This window comes from Entelurus aequoreus, linkage group LG28, assembly GCF_033978785.1.
Source record: "Entelurus aequoreus isolate RoL-2023_Sb linkage group LG28, RoL_Eaeq_v1.1, whole genome shotgun sequence".
NCBI classification, from domain to species: domain Eukaryota; kingdom Metazoa; phylum Chordata; class Actinopteri; order Syngnathiformes; family Syngnathidae; genus Entelurus; species Entelurus aequoreus.
Window position 1 is genome coordinate 10,665,717 of NC_084758.1, and position 21,539 is coordinate 10,687,255.

General features: G+C 40.3%; 1 protein-coding gene across 1 annotated transcript in view; it reads left to right on the plus strand.

The window, feature by feature from the left end:
• The window catches only part of fstl5 (follistatin-like 5), a 336,564-nt gene that overhangs the window by 297,258 nt on the left and 17,767 nt on the right, over window positions 1–21,539 (plus strand). The window contains exons 12-13 of the mRNA XM_062039647.1: window positions 13,683–13,790; window positions 13,852–13,976. Coding sequence (XP_061895631.1) covers window positions 13,683–13,790; window positions 13,852–13,976 — 233 coding nt within the window. The remainder of the gene's footprint in view (window positions 1–13,682; window positions 13,791–13,851; window positions 13,977–21,539) is intronic.

Sequence of the window (21,539 nt, forward strand, 5' to 3'; positions counted from 1 at the left end):
ACTCAAGTAAACAACACCAACATTTTATATGTTCCATTGAAAATATAGAACATTACACACGGTGCTCAAAAATCTACCAAAATGTTTTAGTAGGACTTTGGTAAGCTATGAAGCCACACCGCTTGATGGATTGTACTGTGCTTCAACATGGGAGTATTATTATGGTGTGTGTATAAGGTAAGACATATTATCTTCTGTTTCGTTTCGCGATATTATGCAAAATCAACTTTTCTTACCTTCTTGTACCTGCTGATCTGTGTTTGGCATCTGCATAAGTCCTGAGAATGTGTGCAAGGAAGTGTTTTCAATTTAGGAAAAAAATAATCATAATACCACCCCTTTAATGCGCATTATAATCCGGTGCGCCCTATGGTCCGGAAAATACGGTACTCTTTTGTTGTTCTTATTGAGGTTGGTTGTTTTGTTTTGCAGAGTCGCTGCAGGTCAGTTAGCATGTGCACAGTCTTTTCAATTCACTTTGGGAGCATCTTGACGAGACCATCCAGCCCTCGGTGACTGAACAAGTCACGCGGGTGTTGGCCTTCTCACGTCTGCTGACCCTCAGCAGCTGCAACGCTGTCGCGTCGATGATGTCACCTGCAACTCGGGCATCCTCTGTTGTTTGCCTCGCTGCTGATGGCCTAATCTAAATAACCTTGAGACGGTTACCTAGCAACCCAGCACCCATTTGGTAACATGAAGGGGGTTTGCTTTAGCATAGACAGACTTAAATCCACGCTTGAAGAGCAGAATTCACTAACAGCAAGAAACCGAACGAAAGTAAACTATGAATAGAATGGAAGCGTAAAAAGTTGGAAACTATTGCAAAAATAGGACTTCATCTTAGGGGTGTAACGGTACACAAAAATTTCGGTTCGGTACGTACCTCGGTTTAGGGGTCACGGTTCGGTTCATTTTCGGTACAGTAAGAAAACAACAAAATGTACATTTTTTGTTTATTTTTTTACCAAATTTGTAAACAATGGCTTTATCCTTTTAACATTGGGAACACTATAATAATTCTGCCCACGTTAATCAACATTAAACTGCCTCATTAAATAAAATGACCAAATTTTCTTCTACATATAAACAAGTGCAACATTAAACAGTTTCAAGTCAACTCATCATGCTTAATTTATGACAGCATTTGGGAAGCCTGTAGTTGATTTTTATTATGTAAATGTTATATTTTTATGATAGCAGGGACCCTGCCATTCAAAACTAGGCTGCTCCATTACTAATGACTAATGTAACTATAGCTGAAAAAAAATAGTACAATAGCAATAGGAGAGACTGTTCATCCCTGAACACCATGGAGTTCATGTAGGCTTAATGATGCACTTACATTATTATGGGACAGAGGACCCTATTGAATTTCTAGCGTTTTATTATTATTATTATACCGCCGCCTCTTTGAGCTGTAATTTGACCCCCTTAACATGCTTCATTGGACACACACATCAGGACTGGCGAAAATTGCGATCTAATCAAAAAACCAAGCCCCAGAAGTCAAAATTGCGCTCTAGCGCCCCCTAGGAAGAAAACACAGACAAAACTGCCTGTAACTCCCTGTAGGAATGTCTTAGAGACATGAAACAAAAACCTCTATGCAGGTCTCACTTAGACCTATATTTCATACACTGACAACCCCCAGCAAAAATCAACAGGAAGTTTGCAATTCCCCCTTCAAAACAAAAGTTGAGTAAAAACAGTCACCTTTTTTCAAACATTATCAAAAAACCAAACCCCAAAAGTCAAAATTGCGCTCTAGCGCCCCCTAGGAAGAAAACACAGACAAAACTGCCTGTAACTCCCTGTAGGAATGTCTTAGAGACATGAAACAAAAACCTCTATGTAGGTCTCACTTAGACCTATATTTCATACACTGACAACCCCCAGCAAAAATCAACAGGAAGTTTGCAATTCCCCCTTCAAAACAAAAGTTGAGTAAAAACAGTCACCTTTTTTCAAACATTATCAAAAAACCAAACCCCAAAAGTCAAAATTGCGCTCTAGCGCCCCCTAGGAAGAAAACACAGACAAAACTGCCTGTAACTCCCTGTAGGAATGTCTTAGAGACATGAAACAAAAACCTCTATGTAGGTCTCACTTAGACCTATATTTCATACACTGACAACCCCCAGCAAAAATCAACAGGAAGTTTGCAATTCCCCCTTCAAAACGAAAGTTGAGTAAAAACAGTCACCTTTTTTCAAACATTATCTCCTCTGAGCGCGTTTGTCGTGCCGGCTTCAAATTAGCACAGGAGAGAGATTGAACCCTTCTGATTAAAAGTTGATGAAAGAGTTTTAATTACTGCTCCGGTTTGGATTTTATGAGCCCTCAATGTCGGTCCCGTCCATCGCTGCTTGCAACTTTAATTAGGGTCCGCATGTACCCTGTATAAAGGACTCCCACAGGGAGTCCTTTATACAGGTACAAAGGAACCTATTGAAATTGTAAGGTTGATTATTATTCCGCAGCTTTGCGCACTATTTTGCCCCCCTTAACATGCTTCAAAACTCACCAAATTTTATACACACATATAAAAACTGGGACAGCACACTTTAGTAAAAAAACCAAACCCCAAAAATCAAAATTGCGCTCTAGCGCCCCCTAGGAAAAAAACAAAAACAAACTGCCTGTAACTCCCACTAGGAAGGTTGTAGAGACATGAAACGAAAACCTGTATGTAGGTCTCACTTACACCTACAATTCATAATTTCCCATCCTCTGGCAAAAACCAACAGGAAGTTGGCAATTTCCCCTTCAACACAAAAAATGACTAAAAACACTCGTTTTTGCCTCTTTGAGCTGTAATTTGACCCCCTTAAAATACTTCAAAACTCACCAAAATTTTTACACACATTGGGTCTGGTAGAAATTGCGATCTAAAAAAAAACCGAACCCCAAAACTCAAAATTGCGCTTTTGCGCAATTTTTGAATAAAACAGAGACAAAACTGCTCCTCAGAGGAAAACACAGACAAAACTGCTTGTAACTTCCAGTAGGAACGTTTTAGAGACATGAAACAAAAACCTCTACGTAGGTCTTATTTAGACCTACATTTCCTAGATTGAAATTTTTCAGCAAAAATCAACAGAGCGCGTTTGTCGTTTTGGCTTCAAACTACTACAGGAGAGAGATTGAACCCTTCTGATTAAAATTTGGCGAAAGCGTTTTGATAAGTGCTACGGTTTTGATTTTACGAGCCTTCAAAGAAAATAACCACTGTGCCGCAGCACCTAGGAAAAAAACACAGACACAACTTCCTCTAACTCCCAGTACGAATATCGTAGAGACATGCAACAAAAACCCCTATGTAGGTCTCACTCAGGACTACCACTGGACAAAAGTATTGGGACACCTAGGACTAGCACCTGCCAAAAGGCGGACCCGACCAACGCTGCTTGCAGCTTTAATTTTACTTGTTTTGGAAAGTCTTGACAAGCCAAATTTTCTTGTTCTATTGGCAGATAATTTTACTTAGTTCAAATAAAATACGCCTCATTTTTGTTTAGTTTTTTCTTGTTTTTAAACACTGACTTTTTGCAGTGTACTAAGAGCATTGTGCAGGCGATGGCGGAACAGTCCCTGCGGAGATTACAACTTTTTGTTTTTTTCCCACCCAAGTGCCTGCAAGTTCACTCGTCCATGTCATTGGCTTTGTGGGCGTGTCGCCCAGGTCTTCCACAGATGGCAGTTTACAGCTCCCAGGTCTCACGGGGGAGGCGCCGCTAAGCAGGCTGAGCTCCCAAAAAACTGTCACCGGCTCATTATTCAGGCCGCCTGGAGGTTGAGCTTCAGCGCCTTGTATTAGCAGCCGTTAATTAACCACCTGAACCTCCCGCCTCCAGTCGCAGGAAAAGGCACGTACTCGCGCTTTCACTTTCCCTTTTGAACGCTGTGAAGCAGGGATGTGGCGATGCATCAATGAAGCGGTCAGATCTGCTGGCTTCCCTCCCGTCCTTGCAATGTGCTTCAACGGAGCAGGAAACGGCACATGTTAACTTGTCTTCTTGTCGATAAAGACGAGCGTGGCGGCAAACGCGGTCGTAGCAATAGTGAACAATAACTAAAAAGCATGTGGTCAACCTCGTAAATCCATTTTAACACGCTTTATAATGTGAGCATTTTCATTTAAAACACGCGTCTCCCTTTTATAGCGCATGTCAGGTTCAAACACTGATGACATTTATTAAACAAGACAAGAAGCAAGGAATCAAACAGAGACAGAATTAAATTTGGACTCAATTTTGAGGAGGGACGCGGCAACTGTACTCTCTGAACAGTCTTGCACCACGCTCGGACGAAAAAGGTTTACGTCTCCTCCTTTATTTGGACGCTCCCTGTTTACACTACAACATCTGCTTCCAAAAGGAATGGCTCTTGTTTTTGGTCACATTGAAAACACAAGAAAAAGATGCCTCGGGCTTGGGTTAGTCCTGGATTCAGCTTGGGCAGGTCTTGGATGACAATAGATAACCCCCTCCCGTCTCATCCCATCGTGCACAATGGAATTTTCCAAGCCTTTGCTTGGTGCAACAAAGACAGCCTCTTGTCTGTTCATTGGGAACTCAGAACGGAAAGTTTTTTGATAATATACATACAATTTTTCTGACAGCGCACTTTCTGCATCCTCCAGAGAAATAAATACTATTATTAGCCTCTTATGCTAGGTTCACACCAACGGCACATAAGAGATATGTGTAGACTGCAATATGATGGCAGTCACACATAAGAGATACATGGGGACTGCAATAGGATGACAGTCACACATAAGATTTTTGTGTAGACTGCAATATGACCCAAGTAAACACCAACATGCTATATGTTCCATTGAAAATATAGAACTTTACACACGTCGCTCAAAAATCTATGAACATGTTTTAGTAGGACTTTGGTAAGCTATGAAGCCACACCGCTTGATGGATTGTTCTGTGCTTCAACATAGGAGTATTATTATGGTGTGTGTATAAGGTAAGACATATTATCTGCGGGGTTTTTTTCACAATGTTATGCAAAAGCAACTTTTCTTACATTCTGGTACCTGCTGATCTGTATTTGGGATCTGCATAAATCCTGAAAAATTTCTGTGAATCCGCCTTTGTAGTCCTTGCTGACTCCGTAGTAATTATCTTCTTCTTTTTCTCTATTTTCTTGTTATGTGACATTCATCTTCCACTGTTGCCATTTCTAATATAAAGTAGTGTAAAGTTCTTACTTATATCTGTCAGTAAACTCACCATGAAAGCACTAAAACATACCGGTGTAGTGAGTTTACATTATCCACCCAAGGAACTTTAGTTATTAGAGTGTTCCGAGTCGGATGTTTTTCCACGGGACACATTTCGGGCGTTGTTGTTGCACTAGTGAGCCACGGATGAGGAGATGCTGCTCCGTTATTGATTGAAGTAAAGTGTGAATGTCACTCATCAGCAGTGCGCCCTATGGTCCGGAAAATACGGTAGTTTCATTCGGTGTAATTTTGGACTCTCCTTACATCATCTCATACGTAGACCGATAAATATATAAATATCATAGTCAATAAACTTGTTACGGTATATTGTGATTCCCAACCACTGCGCCGCATCTTTCTCACCCAGCTGTGTATCGTGCCAGAACAACAAAATGCCCTTCCATAAGATAGCAGAAGCTACGTGGCTAACCTGCCTCCACCCCGGCTGTTTAGTTGTGTGGTTGATGCTTCCAGCCACATGTTTGTCACTTCAAGTGCTGCATAAAACAGCAGTATGGTTTTATGTGAGTCATCCCTCCGTCTCTGAAAAACTCCTTCGTCAAGACCAAGGACCTTCCAGAAGAGTCCATAGCCACGAGCATCACCGCAACACCTGTTTCCTCCTGTGACTACATGCTCTGAGATTAGTGTCACGCTCCCTCGGGTTCTGTCAGCCGTGCGCATGTAAACAGTCCTATTAGCGCTCTCTCCTCAAACGTGGTTATTAAAAGTGCGTCTGGTGGGATTGCGGGAAAGGATGCCGTCATTTTGCATCCGTGCTCCGACTTGCTGTCACTGTCTGAACAAGCCCACTGCATGGAGATGTAATGACACACACACACACACACACACACACACACACACACACACACACACACACACACACACACACACACACACACACACACACACACACACACACACACACACACCTCCTATACTTTGGAGTGACGGTATACACTTTAGGGCTGTCAAAAGATTAAAATATTTACTTGCGAATAATCAAATGTTGTTAATAGAATATTCAAAATTAATGACAATAATCGCAGATCGATATCATTTTTCATCATAAGTACTGTAATAACAGACTATAAGGCACACTTAAAATATGTTTTTTTTCTCAAAACGTGACAGTGCGCCTTATAACCCGGTGCGCCTAATGTACGGAATAATTCTGGTTGTCTTGACTCTCACTATTATTTTAGATCCACTATGGACTGGACTCACACTATTATGTTAGAACCAATATGGACTGGACTCTCACTATTATGTTAGATCCACTATGAACTGGACTCTCACTATTATGTTAGATCCACTATGGACTGGACTCTCACACTATTATGTTAGATCCACTATGGACTGGACTCTCACTATTATGTTGGATCCACTATGGACTGGACTCTCACTATTATGTTAGATCCACTATGGAATGGACTCTCACACTATTATGTTAGATCCACTATGGACTGGACTCTCACACTATTATGTTAGATCCACTATGGACTGGACTCTCACACTATTATGTTGGATCCACTATGGACTGGACTCTCACTATTATGTTAGATCCACTATGAACTGGACTCTCACTATTATGTTAGATCCACTATGGACTGGACTCTCACACTATTATGTTGGATCCACTATGGACTGGACTCTCACTATCATGTTAGATCCACTATGAACTGGACTCTCACTATTATGTTAGATCCACTATGGACTGGACTCTCACACTATTATGTTGGATCCACTATGGACTGGACTCTCACTATTATGTTAGATCCACTATGGACTGGACTCTCACACTATTATGTTGGATCCACTATGGACTGGACTCTCACTATTATGTTAGATCCACTATGGACTGGACTTTCACACTATTATGTTAGATCCACTATGGACTGGACTCTCACTATTATGTTAGATCCACTATGGACTGGACTCTCACTATTATGTTAGATCCACTATGGACTGGACTCTCACACTATTATGTTAGAACCACTATGGACTGGACTCTCACTATTATGTTAGATCCACTATGAACTGGACTCTCACTATTATGTTAGATCCACTACGGACTAGACTCTCACACTATTATGTTAGATCCACTATGGACTGGACTCTCACTATTATGTTAGATCCTCTATGGACTGGACTCACACACTATTATGTTAGATCCACTATGAACTGGACTCGCACAATATTATGTTAGATCCACTATGAACTGGACTCTCACTATTATGTTAGATCCACTATGGACTGGACTCACACTATTTTGTTAGATCCACTATGGACTGGACTCTCACTATCATGTTAGATCCACTATGAACTGGACTCTCACTATTATGTTAGATCCACTATGAACTGGACTCTCACTATTATGTTAGATCCACTATGGACTGGACTCTCACACTATTATGTTGGATCCACTATGGACTGGACTCTCACTATTATGTTAGATCCACTATGAACTGGACTCTCACTATTATGTTAGATCCACTATGGACTGGACTCTCACTATTATGTTAGAACCACTATGAACTGGACTCTCACACTATTATATTAGATCCACTAAGGACTGGACTCTCACTATTATATTAGATCCACTATGGACTGGACTCTCACTATTATGTTAGATCCACTATGAACTGGACTCTCACACTATTATATTAGATCCACTATGGACTGGACTCTCACTATTATATTAGATCCACTATGGACTGGACTCTCACTATTATGTTAGATCCACTATGAACTGGACTCTCACACTATTATATTAGATCCACTATGGACTGGACTCTCACTATTATGTTAGATACACTATGAACTGGACTCTCACACTATTATATTAGATCCACTATGGACTGGACTCTCACTATTATGTTAGATCCACTATGGACTGGACTCTCACACTATTATGTTAGATCCACTATGGACTGGACTCTCACTATTATGTTAGATTCACTATGGACTGGACTCTCACTATTATGTTAGATCCACTATGAACTGGACTCTCACTATTATGTTAGATCCACTATGGACTGGACTCTCACACTATTATGTTGGATCCACTATGGACTGGACTCTCACTATTATGTTAGATCCACTATCGACTGGACTCTCACAATATTATGTTAGATCCACTATGGACTGGACTCTCACTATTATGTTAGATCCACTTTGGACTGGACTCTCACTATTATGTTAGATCCACTATGAACTGGACTCTCACTATTATGTTAGATCCACTATGGACTGGACTCTCACTATTATGTTAGAACCACTATGAACTGGACTCTCACACTATTATATTAGATCCACTAAGGACTGGACTCTCACTATTATATTAGATCCACTATGGACTGGACTCTCACTATTATGTTAGATTCACTATGAACTGGACTCTCACACTATTATATTAGATCCACTATGGACTGGACTCTCACTATTATGTTAGATCCACTATGGACTGGACTCTCACACTATTATGTTGGATCCACTATGGACTGGACTCTCACTATTATGTTAGATCCACTATGGACTGGACTCTCACTATTATGTTAGATCCACTATGGACTGGACTCTCACACTATTATGTTGGATCCACTATGGACTGGACTCTCACTATTATGTTAGATCCACTATGGACTGGACTCTCACAATATTATGTTAGATCCACTATGGACTGGACTCTCACTATTATGTTAGATCCACTTTGGATTGGACTCTCACTATTATGTTGGATCCACTATGGACTGGACTCACACTATTATGTTGGATCCACTATGGACTGGACTCACACTATTATGTTGGATCCACTATGGACTGGACTCTCACAATATTCTGTTAGATCCACTATGGACTGGACTCTCACAATATTATGCTAGATCCACTATGGACTGGACTCTCACACTATTATGCTAGATCCACTCGACGTCCATTGCACCGGTCGCCCAGGAGGTGGTTCCCCCACATCAGATCGAAAATAGACCATTCATTGGCAGTGCGCCTTATATCACGGTGCGCTCTATGGTCCGGAAACTACGGTATATTAGAAAACTGATCACCAAGGGAGGGCGTTCTGATATGCTTCAGAATGTCACAGCACATGTTGAAATTCATCTTTCTACTCAATGAACCACAGCTCCCTAACCCTCGGTAGCAGTCGTGCATGCTACCGACGCCACCATACTTGATTGTAGGCAAGTACAACCCGCCTGCTTCTTTCCCTTCTTTTCTGTTCCGCACGGGACTCGATTCGGGTCGTACGTCATGAGAGAGAAGAGGTGTGGTAGCTTTGGACTGGACTCTCACATTATTATGTTAGATCCACTATGGACTGGACTCTCACACTATTATGTTAGATCCACTATGGACTGGACTCTCACTATTATGTTAGATACACTAAGGACTGGACTCTCACACTATTAAGTTAGATCCACTATGGACTGGACTCTCACACTATGATGTTAGATCCACCATGGACTGGACTCTCACAATATTATGTTAGATCCACTATGAACTGGACTCTCATTATTATGTTAGATCCACTATGGACTGGACTCTCACACTATTATGATAGATCCACTATGTACTGGACTCACACTATTATGTTAGATCTACTATGAACTGGACTCTCACTATTATGTTTGATCCACTATGGACTGGACTCTCACACTATTATGTTGGATCCACTATGGACTGGACTCTCACACTATTATGTTGGATCCACTATGGACTGGACTCTCACTATTATGTTAGATCCACTATGAACTGGACTCTCACTATTATGTTAGATCCACTATGGACTGGACTCTCACACTATTATGATAGATCCACTATGTACTGGACTCACACTATTATGTTAGCTCCACTATGGACTGGACTTGCACAATATTATGTTGGATCCACTATGAACTGGACTCTCACTATTATGTTAGATCCACTATGAACTGGACTCACACAATATTATGTTGGATCCACTACGGACTGGACTCTCACTATTATGTTTGATCCACTATGGACTGGACTCTCACACTATTATGTTGGATCCACTATGGACTGGACTCTCACTATTATGTTAGATCCACTACGGACTAGACTCTCACACTATTATGTTAGATCCACTACGGACTGGACTCTCACTATTATGTTAGATCCACTATGGACTGGACTCTCACTATTATGTTAGATCCACTATGGACTGGACTCTCACACTATTATGTTGGATCCACTATGGACTGGACTCTCACTATTATGTTAGATCCACTATGGACTGGACTCTCACACTATTTTGTTGGATCCACTATGGACTGGACTCTCACTATTATGTTAGATCCACTATGAACTGGACTCTGACTATTATGTTAGATCCACTATGGACTGGACTCTCACTATTATGTTAGAACCACTATGGACTAGACTCTCACTATTATGTTAGATCCACTATGAACTGGACTCTCACTATTATGTTAGATCCACTACGGACTAGACTCTCACACTATTATGTTAGATCCACTATGGACTGGACTCTCACATTATTATGTTAGATCCACTATGGACTGGACTCTCACACTATTATGTTAGATCCACTATGGACTGGACTCTCACTATTATGTTAGATACACTAAGGACTGGACTCTCACACTATTAAGTTAGATCCACTATGGACTGGACTCTCACACTATGATGTTAGATCCACCATGGACTGGACTCTCACAATATTATGTTAGATCCACTATGAACTGGACTCTCATTATTATGTTAGATCCACTATGGACTGGACTCTCACACTATTATGATAGATCCACTATGTACTGGACTCACACTATTATGTTAGATCTACTATGGACTGGACTTGCACAATATTATGTTGGATCCACTATGAACTGGACTCTCACTATTATGTTTGATCCACTATGGACTGGACTCTCACACTATTATGTTGGATCCACTATGGACTGGACTCTCACTATTATGTTAGATCCACTATGAACTGGACTCTCACTATTATGTTAGATCCACTATGGACTGGACTCTCACACTATTATGATAGATCCACTATGTACTGGACTCACACTATTATGTTAGCTCCACTATGGACTGGACTTGCACAATATTATGTTGGATCCACTATGAACTGGACTCTCACTATTATGTTAGATCCACTATGAACTGGACTCACACAATATTATGTTGGATCCACTACGGACTGGACTCTCACTATTATGTTTGATCCACTATGGACTGGACTCTCACACTATTATGTTGGATCCACTATGGACTGGACTCTCACTATTATGTTAGATCCACTACGGACTAGACTCTCACACTATTATGTTAGATCCACTACGGACTGGACTCTCACTATTATGTTAGATCCACTATGGACTGGACTCTCACTATTATGTTAGATCCACTATGGACTGGACTCTCACACTATTATGTTGGATCCACTATGGACTGGACTCTCACTATTATGTTAGATCCACTATGGACTGGACTCTCACACTATTTTGTTGGATCCACTATGGACTGGACTCTCACTATTATGTTAGATCCACTATGAACTGGACTCTGACTATTATGTTAGATCCACTATGGACTGGACTCTCACTATTATGTTAGAACCACTATGGACTAGACTCTCACTATTATGTTAGATCCACTATGAACTGGACTCTCACTATTATGTTAGATCCACTACGGACTAGACTCTCACACTATTATGTTAGATCCACTATGGACTGGACTCTCACTATTATGTTAGATCCTCTATGGACTGGACTCACACACTATTATGTTAGATCCACTATGAACTGGACTCTCACACTATTATGTTAGATCCACTATGGACTGGACTCTCACACTATGATGTTAGATCCACCATGGACTGGACTCTCACAATATTATGTTAGATCCACTATGAACTGGACTCTCATTATTATGTTAGATCCACTATGGACTGGACTCTCACACTATTATGATAGATCCACTATGTACTGGACTCACACTATTATGTTAGATCTACTATGGACTGGACTTGCACAATATTATGTTGGATCCACTATGAACTGGACTCTCACTATTATGTTAGATCCACTATGAACTGGACTCACACAATATTATGTTGGATCCACTATGGACTGGACTCTCACTAATATGTTTGATCCACTATGGACTGGACTCTCACACTATTATGTTGGATCCACTATGGACTGGACTCTCACTATTATGTTAGATCCACTATGAACTGGACTCTCACACTATTATGTTGGATCCACTATGGACTGGACTCTCACTATTATGTTGGATCCACTATGAACTGGACTCTCACTATTATGTTAGATACACTATGGACTGGACTCTCACTATTATGTTAGATCCACTAAGGACTGGACTCTCACACTATTATGTTAGATCCACTATGGACTGGACTCTCACTATTATGTTAGATACACTATGGACTGGACTCTCACTATGATGTTAGATCCACTATGGACTGGACTCTCACTATTATGTTAGATCCACTATGGACTGGACTCTCACACTATTATGTTGGATACACTATGGACTGGACTCTCACTATTATGTTAGATCCACTAAGGACTGGACTCTCACACTATTATGTTAGATCCACTATGGACTGGACTCTCACACTATTATGTTAGATACACTATGAACTGGACTCTCACTATTATGTTAGATCCACTATGGACTGGACTCTCACACTATTATGATAGATCCACTATGTACTGGACTCACACTATTATGTTAGATCTACTATGGACTGGACTTGCACAATATTATGTTGGATCCACTATGAACTGGACTCTCACTATTATGTTAGATCCACTATGAACTGGACTCACACAATATTATGTTGGATCCACTATGGACTGGACTCTCACTATTATGTTTGATCCACTATGGACTGGACTCTCACACTATTATGTTGGATCCACTATGGACTGGACTCTCACTATTATGTTTGATCCACTATGGACTGGACTCTCACTATTATGTTTGATCCACTATGAACTGGACTCACACAATATTATGTTGGATCCACTATGGACTGGACTCTCACTATTATGTTAGATCCACTATGAACTGGACTCTCACTATTATGTTAGATCCACTATGGACTGGACTCTCACACTATTATGTTAGATCCACTATGGACTGGACTCTCACACTATTATGTTGGATCCACTATGGACTGGACTCTCACTATTATGTTAGATCCACTATGGACTGGACTCTCACACTATTATGTTGGATCCACTATGGACTGGACTCTCACACTATTATGTTGGATCCACTATGTCTCCCATGCCGGACAAGTCAGGTTTGAGGAAAAGAAGGTATTGAACCAGACTAGGGCTGTACTCACACTGCACTTTGGAGAGATAGCGTCTGAAGAATGTGTGGTGTGGCCTTACAGACGGTCAGCACCGACCCATACCCTGTGAAGCTGCACTACGACAAGTCTCGGGACCAGGTGTGGCTCCTCAGCTGGGGGGACCGGCAGAAGAACTACCCTACGCTGCAGGTATTGCCCTGGTAAGTAAAACTGTCTGGTAGGATTCTAAAGCCCCTTTCCAATCCGACAGGTGATCAGTCAGGCCAGTGGGAAAGTCTCCCATCACACCGTCCACACGCAGCCGGTGGGACGACGCATCGACCGAGTGGACGACTTCTTCATCCCCCCGTCCGGCCTCATCGCCGACCACGTCAGGTGCGTGAGTCGACAATCTTCTCCGTGCAATTCCCTTCGACACGCCCCGTGCAATGATTGACTATTTTCATGCTCACTGATGCTTCTGCGGCATCTCCACAAATGACATGTTGCGCCGGTTTTGATTTGCTGTCCGCGCGGGGAAATGTGTGAAGGTGCTGTCACACGCGCGGCGTAATGACGTTGCCAAGCATCCAGCGCGGAAGAGTCAAGGCTGATGACCGCCATCAGAGAGGGAGGCGGTCTTAATTTAGCTCAGCCTGACTTTACAATGCTGATGTAGGGAAAAAGACGTGGAAAACATGGGCTGGATTTGGACAAAGTTGCAACTCCACACACCTTTTATGTAAGTTAGTTGAATTTTCCTGAATTGGTGAAGGTTAGCGATGGCAACATTGCAAAATCCTGGAGGGACTACTCAATGTCTGGCAACACATCTGCTCGACTTGTTCACTCCATCACTTCATCAGCAAGGCTATTGATCCTTTTGGAGGTGTGTTTGGACTTCTAACTACCGTATTTTCCGGACTATAAGGCGCATCTAAAATCCTTTAATTTTCTCAAAACTCGACAGTGCGCCTTATAACCCGGTGCGCCTAATGTACGGAATAATTCCGGTTTTGCTTACTGACCTCAAAGCGATTTTATTTGATACATGGTGAAATGATAAGTGTGACCAGTATATGGCAGTCACACATAAGAGATACGTGTAGACTGCAATATGATGGCAGTCTCACATAAGAGATACGTGTAGACTGCAATATGATGGCAGTCACACATAAGAGATACGTGTAGACTGCAATATGATGGCAGTCACACATAAGAGATACATGTAGACTGGAATATAATGGCAGTCACACATACGAGATACGTGTAGACTACAATATGATGGCAGTCACACATACGAGATACGTGTAGACTACAATATGATGGCAGTCACACATAAGAGATACGTGTAGACTGCAATTTGATGGCAGTCACACATAAGAGATACGTGTAGACTGCAATATGGTGGCAGTCACACATCAAAGATACGTGTAGACTGCAATATAATGGCAGTCACACATTACAGATACGTGTAGCCTGCAATATGATGGCAGTCACACATAAGAGATACGTGTAGACTGCAATATGATGGCTGTCACACATAAGAGATACGTGTAGACTGGAATATAATGGCAGTCACACATAAGAGATACGTGTAGACTGCAATATGATGGCAGTCACACATAAGAGATACGTGTAGACTGCAATATGATGGCAGTCACACATAAGAGATACATGTAGACTGCAATATGATGGCAGTCACACATAAGAGATATGTGTAGACTGCAATAGGTTGGCAGTCACACATCAGAGATACGTGTAGACTGCAATATGATGGCAGTCACACATGAGAGATACGTGTAGACTGCAATATGGTGGCAGTCACACATAAGAGATACGTGTAGACTGCAATATGATGGCAGTCACACATAAGAGATACGTGTACACTGCAATATGATGGCAGTCACACATAAGAGATATGTGTAGACTATATATCTTATTTGTGACTGCCATCATATTTATATATATATATATATATATATATATATATATATATATATATATATATATATATATATATATATATATATATATATATATATATATATATATATATACATACATATATATATATATATATATATATATATATATATATATATATATATATACATACATATATATATATATATATATATATATATATATATATATATATATATATATATATATATATATATATATATATATATATATATATATATATATATATAAATAAAATTTATTTCAATACTTTTCGGTACTTGTTGATACATTTCTAAATAACGGGGACCACAAAAAATGTCATTATTGTCTTTATTGGACCAAAAAATGTTAGTGTACATGAAACATATGTTTATTATTGTAATTTAGTCCTTAAATAAAATAGTGAACATACTAGACAACTTGTCTTTTAGTAGTAAGTAAACAAACAAAGACTCCTAATTAGTCTGCTGACGTATGCAGTAACATATTGTGTCATTTATACACCTATTATTTTGTACACATTATGAGGACAAACTGTAAAAATGTATTATTAATCTACTTGTTCATTTACTGATAATTATTTTCTGTTTTAACATGTTCTATCTACACTTCTGTTCAAATGAAATAATCACTTATTATTCTCTTTTTTGATACTTGACATTAGTTTTGGATGATACCACACATTTAGGTATCGATCTGATACCAAGTAGTTACAGGATCATACATTGGTCATATTCAAAGTCCTCATGTGTCCAGGGACGTATTTACTGACTTTATAAACATAATATAAATGTTTTAAAATGCTAAAAAATATCTATGTAATTATAATAGTATCGACTATAAACGGTATTGTACTTGGTATCATTACAGTGGATGTCAGGTGTAGATCCACCCATGGCATTTGTTTACATATCGACACCGGTGAGCTATTGTATCCTCCTACGGTGTGTAGTGAAGCATGTTTAGCTATTCCTCGTCCTCCAGTGATAATGGAACTTGTAAGAAACTTACTTTATTTGTTGCCATGGAGGCCAGGATTAGTGATTTAGAAGTAGCCAAAACACTGTGGATGGACGTTAGCCGCTAGCTAGCCATGTCTTAAAGCGCCTCTTCCTGAGGGTGTTTCAGTGTTATAACTTGACCTTTATTTTTACTTTTTACACCAAAATGCGTCCATTCTCCCTTTTCTGTCTACACAATGTGTCTGCTTGTCAGTACTCTGTGTGTGTGCGCTGCTCAACATGCTCCTCTGCTCGTGTAGACTGCAATATGATGGCAGTCACACATAAGAGATACGTGTAGACTGCAATATGATGGCAGTCACACATAAGAGTAATGTGTAGCCTGCAATATGATGGCAGTCACACATAAGAGATACGTGTAGACTGCAATATGATGGCAGTCACACATAAGAGATACGTGTAGACTGCAATATGATGGCAGTCACACGTAAGAGATACGTGTAGACTGCAATATGATGGCAGTCACACATAAGAGATACAAAACGCCGCATCCTGAAGAAACTGTCAGAAAGCAACTTGAAGATGATGTGTAAAACATCATCTATGCAACATTTTGAGCAAAGAACCACCATTACATGTTATGTAGACCACAAGGAAGTCTTTTACTTTTAGAAAAAAATCATAATTAAAGCTGCAAGCAGCGATGGACGGGACCGACTTTAAAGGCACATGAAATCCAAACCGGAGCAGTATTTAAAACTCTTTGGTCAACTTTTAATCAGAAGGTTTCAATCTCTCTCCTGTGCTAGTTTGATGCCGACACGACAAACGCGCTCAGAGGAGATAATGTTTGAAAAAAGGTGACCTGTTTTTACTAAACTTTTGTTTTGAAGGGGGAATTGCCAACTTCCTGTAGATTTTTGCTGGGGGATGTCAATTTATGAAATGTAGGTCTAAGTGAGACCTACATAGAGGTTATTGTTTCATGTCTCTACGACATTCCTACTGGAAGTAACATACAGTTTTGTCTGAGTTTTCTTCCTAGGAGCAGTTGTGTCCGTGTTTTCTTCCTAGGGGGCGCTAGAGCGCAATTTTGAGTTTTGGGGTTGGTTTTTTTTATTAGACCGCAATTTTTGCCAGTCCTGATGTGTGTCCAGTTTGAGTTTTGAAGCATGTTAAGGGGGTCAAATTACAGCTCACAGAGGCAAAAGTGACAGTTTTTACTAAACTTTTGTTTTGAAGGGGGAATTGCCAACTTCCTGTAGATTTTTGCTGGGGGATGTCAATTTATGAAATGTAGGTCTAAGTGAGACCTACATAGAGGTTATTGTTTCATGCCTCTACGACATTCCTACTGGAGGTTACAGGCAGTTTTGTCTGAGTTTTCTTCCTAGGAGCAGTTGTGTCTGTGTTTTCTTCCTAGGGGGCGCTAGAGCGCAATTTTGAGTTTTGGGGTTGTTTTTTTTATTAGACCGTAATTTTTGCCAGTCCTGATGTGTGTCCAGTTTGAGCTTTGAAGCATGTTAAGGGGGTCAAATTACAGCTCACAGAGGCAAAAGTGACAGTTTTTACTAAACTTTTGTTTTGAAGGGGGAATTGCCAACTTCCTGTAGATTTTTGCTGGGGGATGTCAATTTATGAAATGTAGGTCTAAGTGAGACCTACATAGAGGTTACTGTTTAATGTCTCTATGACATTCCTACTGGAAGTTACAGGCAGTTTTGTCTGAGTTTTCTTCCTAGGAACAGTTGTGTCTGTGTTTTCTTCCTAGGGGGCGCTAGAGCGCAATTTTGAGTTTTGGGGTTGGTTTTTTTTATTAGACCGTAATTTTTGCCAGTCCTGATGTGTGTCCAGTTTGAGTTTTGAAGCATGTTAAGGGGGTCAAATTACAGCTCATAAAGGCAAAAGTGACAGTTTTTACTAAACTTTTGTTTTGAAGGGGGAATTGCCAACTTCCTGTAGATTTTTGCTGGGGGATGTCAATTTATGAAATGCAGGTCTAAGTGAGACCTACATAGAGGTTACTGTTTAATGTCTCTATGACATTCCTACTGGAAGTTACAGGCAGTTTTGTCTGAGTTTTCTTCCTAGGAACAGTTGTGTCTGTGTTTTCTTCCTAGGGGGCGCTAGAGCGCAATTTTGAGTTTTGGGGTTGTTTTTTTTTATTAGACCGCAATTTTTGCCAGTCCTGATGTGTGTCCAGTTTGAGTTTTGAAGCATGTTAAGGGGGTCAAATTACAGCTCACAGAGGCAAAAGTGACAGTTTTTACTAAACTTTTGTTTTGAAGGGGGAATTGCCAACTTCCTGTAGATTTTTGCTGGGGGATGTCAATTTATGAAATGTAGGTCTAAGTGAGACCTACATAGAGGTTATTGTTTCATGCCTCTACGACATTCCTACTGGAGGTTACAAGCAGTTTTGTCTGAGTTTTCTTCCTAGGAGCAGTTGTGTCTGTGTTTTCTTCCTAGGGGGCGCTGGAGCACAATTTTGAGTTTTGGGGTTGGGTTTTTTTATTAGACCGCAATTTTTGCCAGTCCTGATGTGTGTGTCCAGTTTGAGTTTGGAAGCATGTTAAGGGGGTCAAATTACAGCTCAAAGAGGCAAAAGTGACAGTTTTTACTAAACTTTTGTTTTGAAGGGGGAATTGCCAACTTTCTGTAGATTTTTGCTGGGGGATACTCAATTTATGAAATGTAGGTCTAAGTGAGACCTACATAGAGGTTATTGTTTCATGTCTCTACGACATTCCTACTGGAAGTAACATATAGTTTTGTCTGAGTTTTCTTCCTAGGAGCAGTTGTGTCTGTGTTTTCTTCCTAGGGGGCGCTAGAGCGCAATTTTGAGTTTTGGGGTTGTTTTTTTTATTAGACCGTCATTTTTGCCAGTCCTGATGTGTGTCCAGTTTGAGTTTTGAAGCATGTTAAGGGGGTCAAATTACAGCTCACAGAGGCAAAAGTGACAGTTTTTACTAAACTTTTGTTTTGAAGGGGGAATTGCCAACTTCCTGTAGATTTTTGCTGGGGGATGTCAATTTATGAAATGTAGGTCTAAGTGAGACCTACATAGAGGTTATTGTTTCATGTCTCTACGACATTCCTACTGGAAGTAACATACAGTTTTGTCTGAGTTTTCTTCCTAAAGCAGTTGTGTCTGTGTTTTTTTCCTAGGGGGCGCTAGAGCGCAATTTTGAGTTTTGGGGTTTGTTTTTTTTATTAGACCGTAATTTTTGCCAGTCCTGATGTGTGTCCAGTTTGAGTTTTGAAGCATGTTAAGGGGGTCAAATTACAGCTCACAGAGGCAAAAGTGACAGTTTTTATTAAACTTTTGTTTTGAAGGGGGAATTGCCAACTTCCTGTAGATTTTTGCTGGGGGATGTCAATTTATGAAATGTAGGTCTAAGTGAGACCTACATAGAGGTTATTGTTTCATGTCTCTATGACATTCCTACTGGAAGTAACATACAGTTTTGTCTGAGTTTTCTTCCTAGGAGCAGTTGTGTCTGTGTTTTCTTCCTAGGGGGCGCTAGAGCGCAATTTTGAGTTTTGGGGTTGTTTTTTTTATTAGACCGTAATTTTTGCCAGTCCTGATGTGTGTCCAGTTTGAGTTTTGAAGCATGTTAAGGGGGTCAAATTACAGCTCAAAGAGGCAAAAGTGACAGTTTTTACTAAACTTTTGTTTTGAAGGGGGAATTGCCAACTTCCTGTAGATTTTTGCTGGGGGATGTCAATTTATGAAATGTAGGTCTAAGTGAGACCTACATAGAGGTTACTGTTTAATGTCTCTACGACATTCCTACTAGAAGTTACATACAGTTTTGTCTGAGTTTTCTTCCTAGGAGCAGTTGTGTCTGTGTTTTCTTCCTAGGGGGCGCTAGAGCGCAATTTTGAGTTTTGGGGTTGTTTTTTTTATTAGACCGTAATTTTTGCCAGTCCTGATGTGTGTCCAGTTTGAGTTTTGAAGCATGTTAAGGGGGTCAAATTACAGCTCACAGAGGCAAAAGTGACCGTTTTTACTAAACTTTTGTTTTGAAGGGGGAATTGCCAACTTCCTGTTGATTTTTGCTGAAGGATGTCAATGTATGAAATCTAGGTCTAAGTCAGACCTACATAGAGGTTTTTGCTTCATGTCTCTACGACATTTCTACCGGAAGTTACAAGCAGTTTTGTCTGTGTTTTTTCCTGGGGGCGCAAGAGCGCAATTTTGAGTTTTGGGGTTTGGTTTTTTGATTAGATGGCAATTTTTGCCAGTCCTGATGTGTGTGTCAAATATGGTGAGTTTTGAAGCATGTTAAGGGGGTCAAATTACAGCTCAAAGAGGCGGCGGAATAATAATAATAATAAAACCTTACAATAACAATAGGGTCCTCTTTCCCAAAGGGACATTGCAGTGCCAAAAAATATGACTCCTTTAATGTGCCTTATAATCCGGTGTTCCTTTTGTATGAAAATAGAAAATTCATCGGCATTGCGCCTTATGCGCAACGGTCCGGAAAATACCGTACTCAAAAAATCTGCATACTTCTTGGTTATTTTTAGCCGAGACAGCCCCGATCACTTTGTCAACAACATCCAGTCTTTGCTCCAAGGAGACGTTGATTCAATGTTATAAACATAAACATGTTTAGGCAAGTGTTCCAGATCAATGTCCACAGGGCCAAAGCTTTTTGCCCTGAGGGTCTGCAAATGGAAAAATCTCACAAGCAAAAAATGCTGAAAGTCAAAATGCAAATATGTCTCGTTTGAAGGCTTCGCTGTTCTTCTAGAATGCTAAAATATGTTTGACTAAACCAAGCAGGGAAGGCGTGACAGGCAGCAGCTGTCAGTTTGGCAGTGAAGAAACTGCATGTGTTATGAAAACAAACAGAAATTAAACTCCATGTGCTCAGCACAAGCAAAACAAACATGTAGCATTTACATAACCTTTAACACGACATCACAGCATGCCTTTGTTTTACACTTTTAAATGAATTAACTCGTTTACGTGTATTCATTGGATTAAGCGGATAAGTGGATTAATAGCAATTAATAG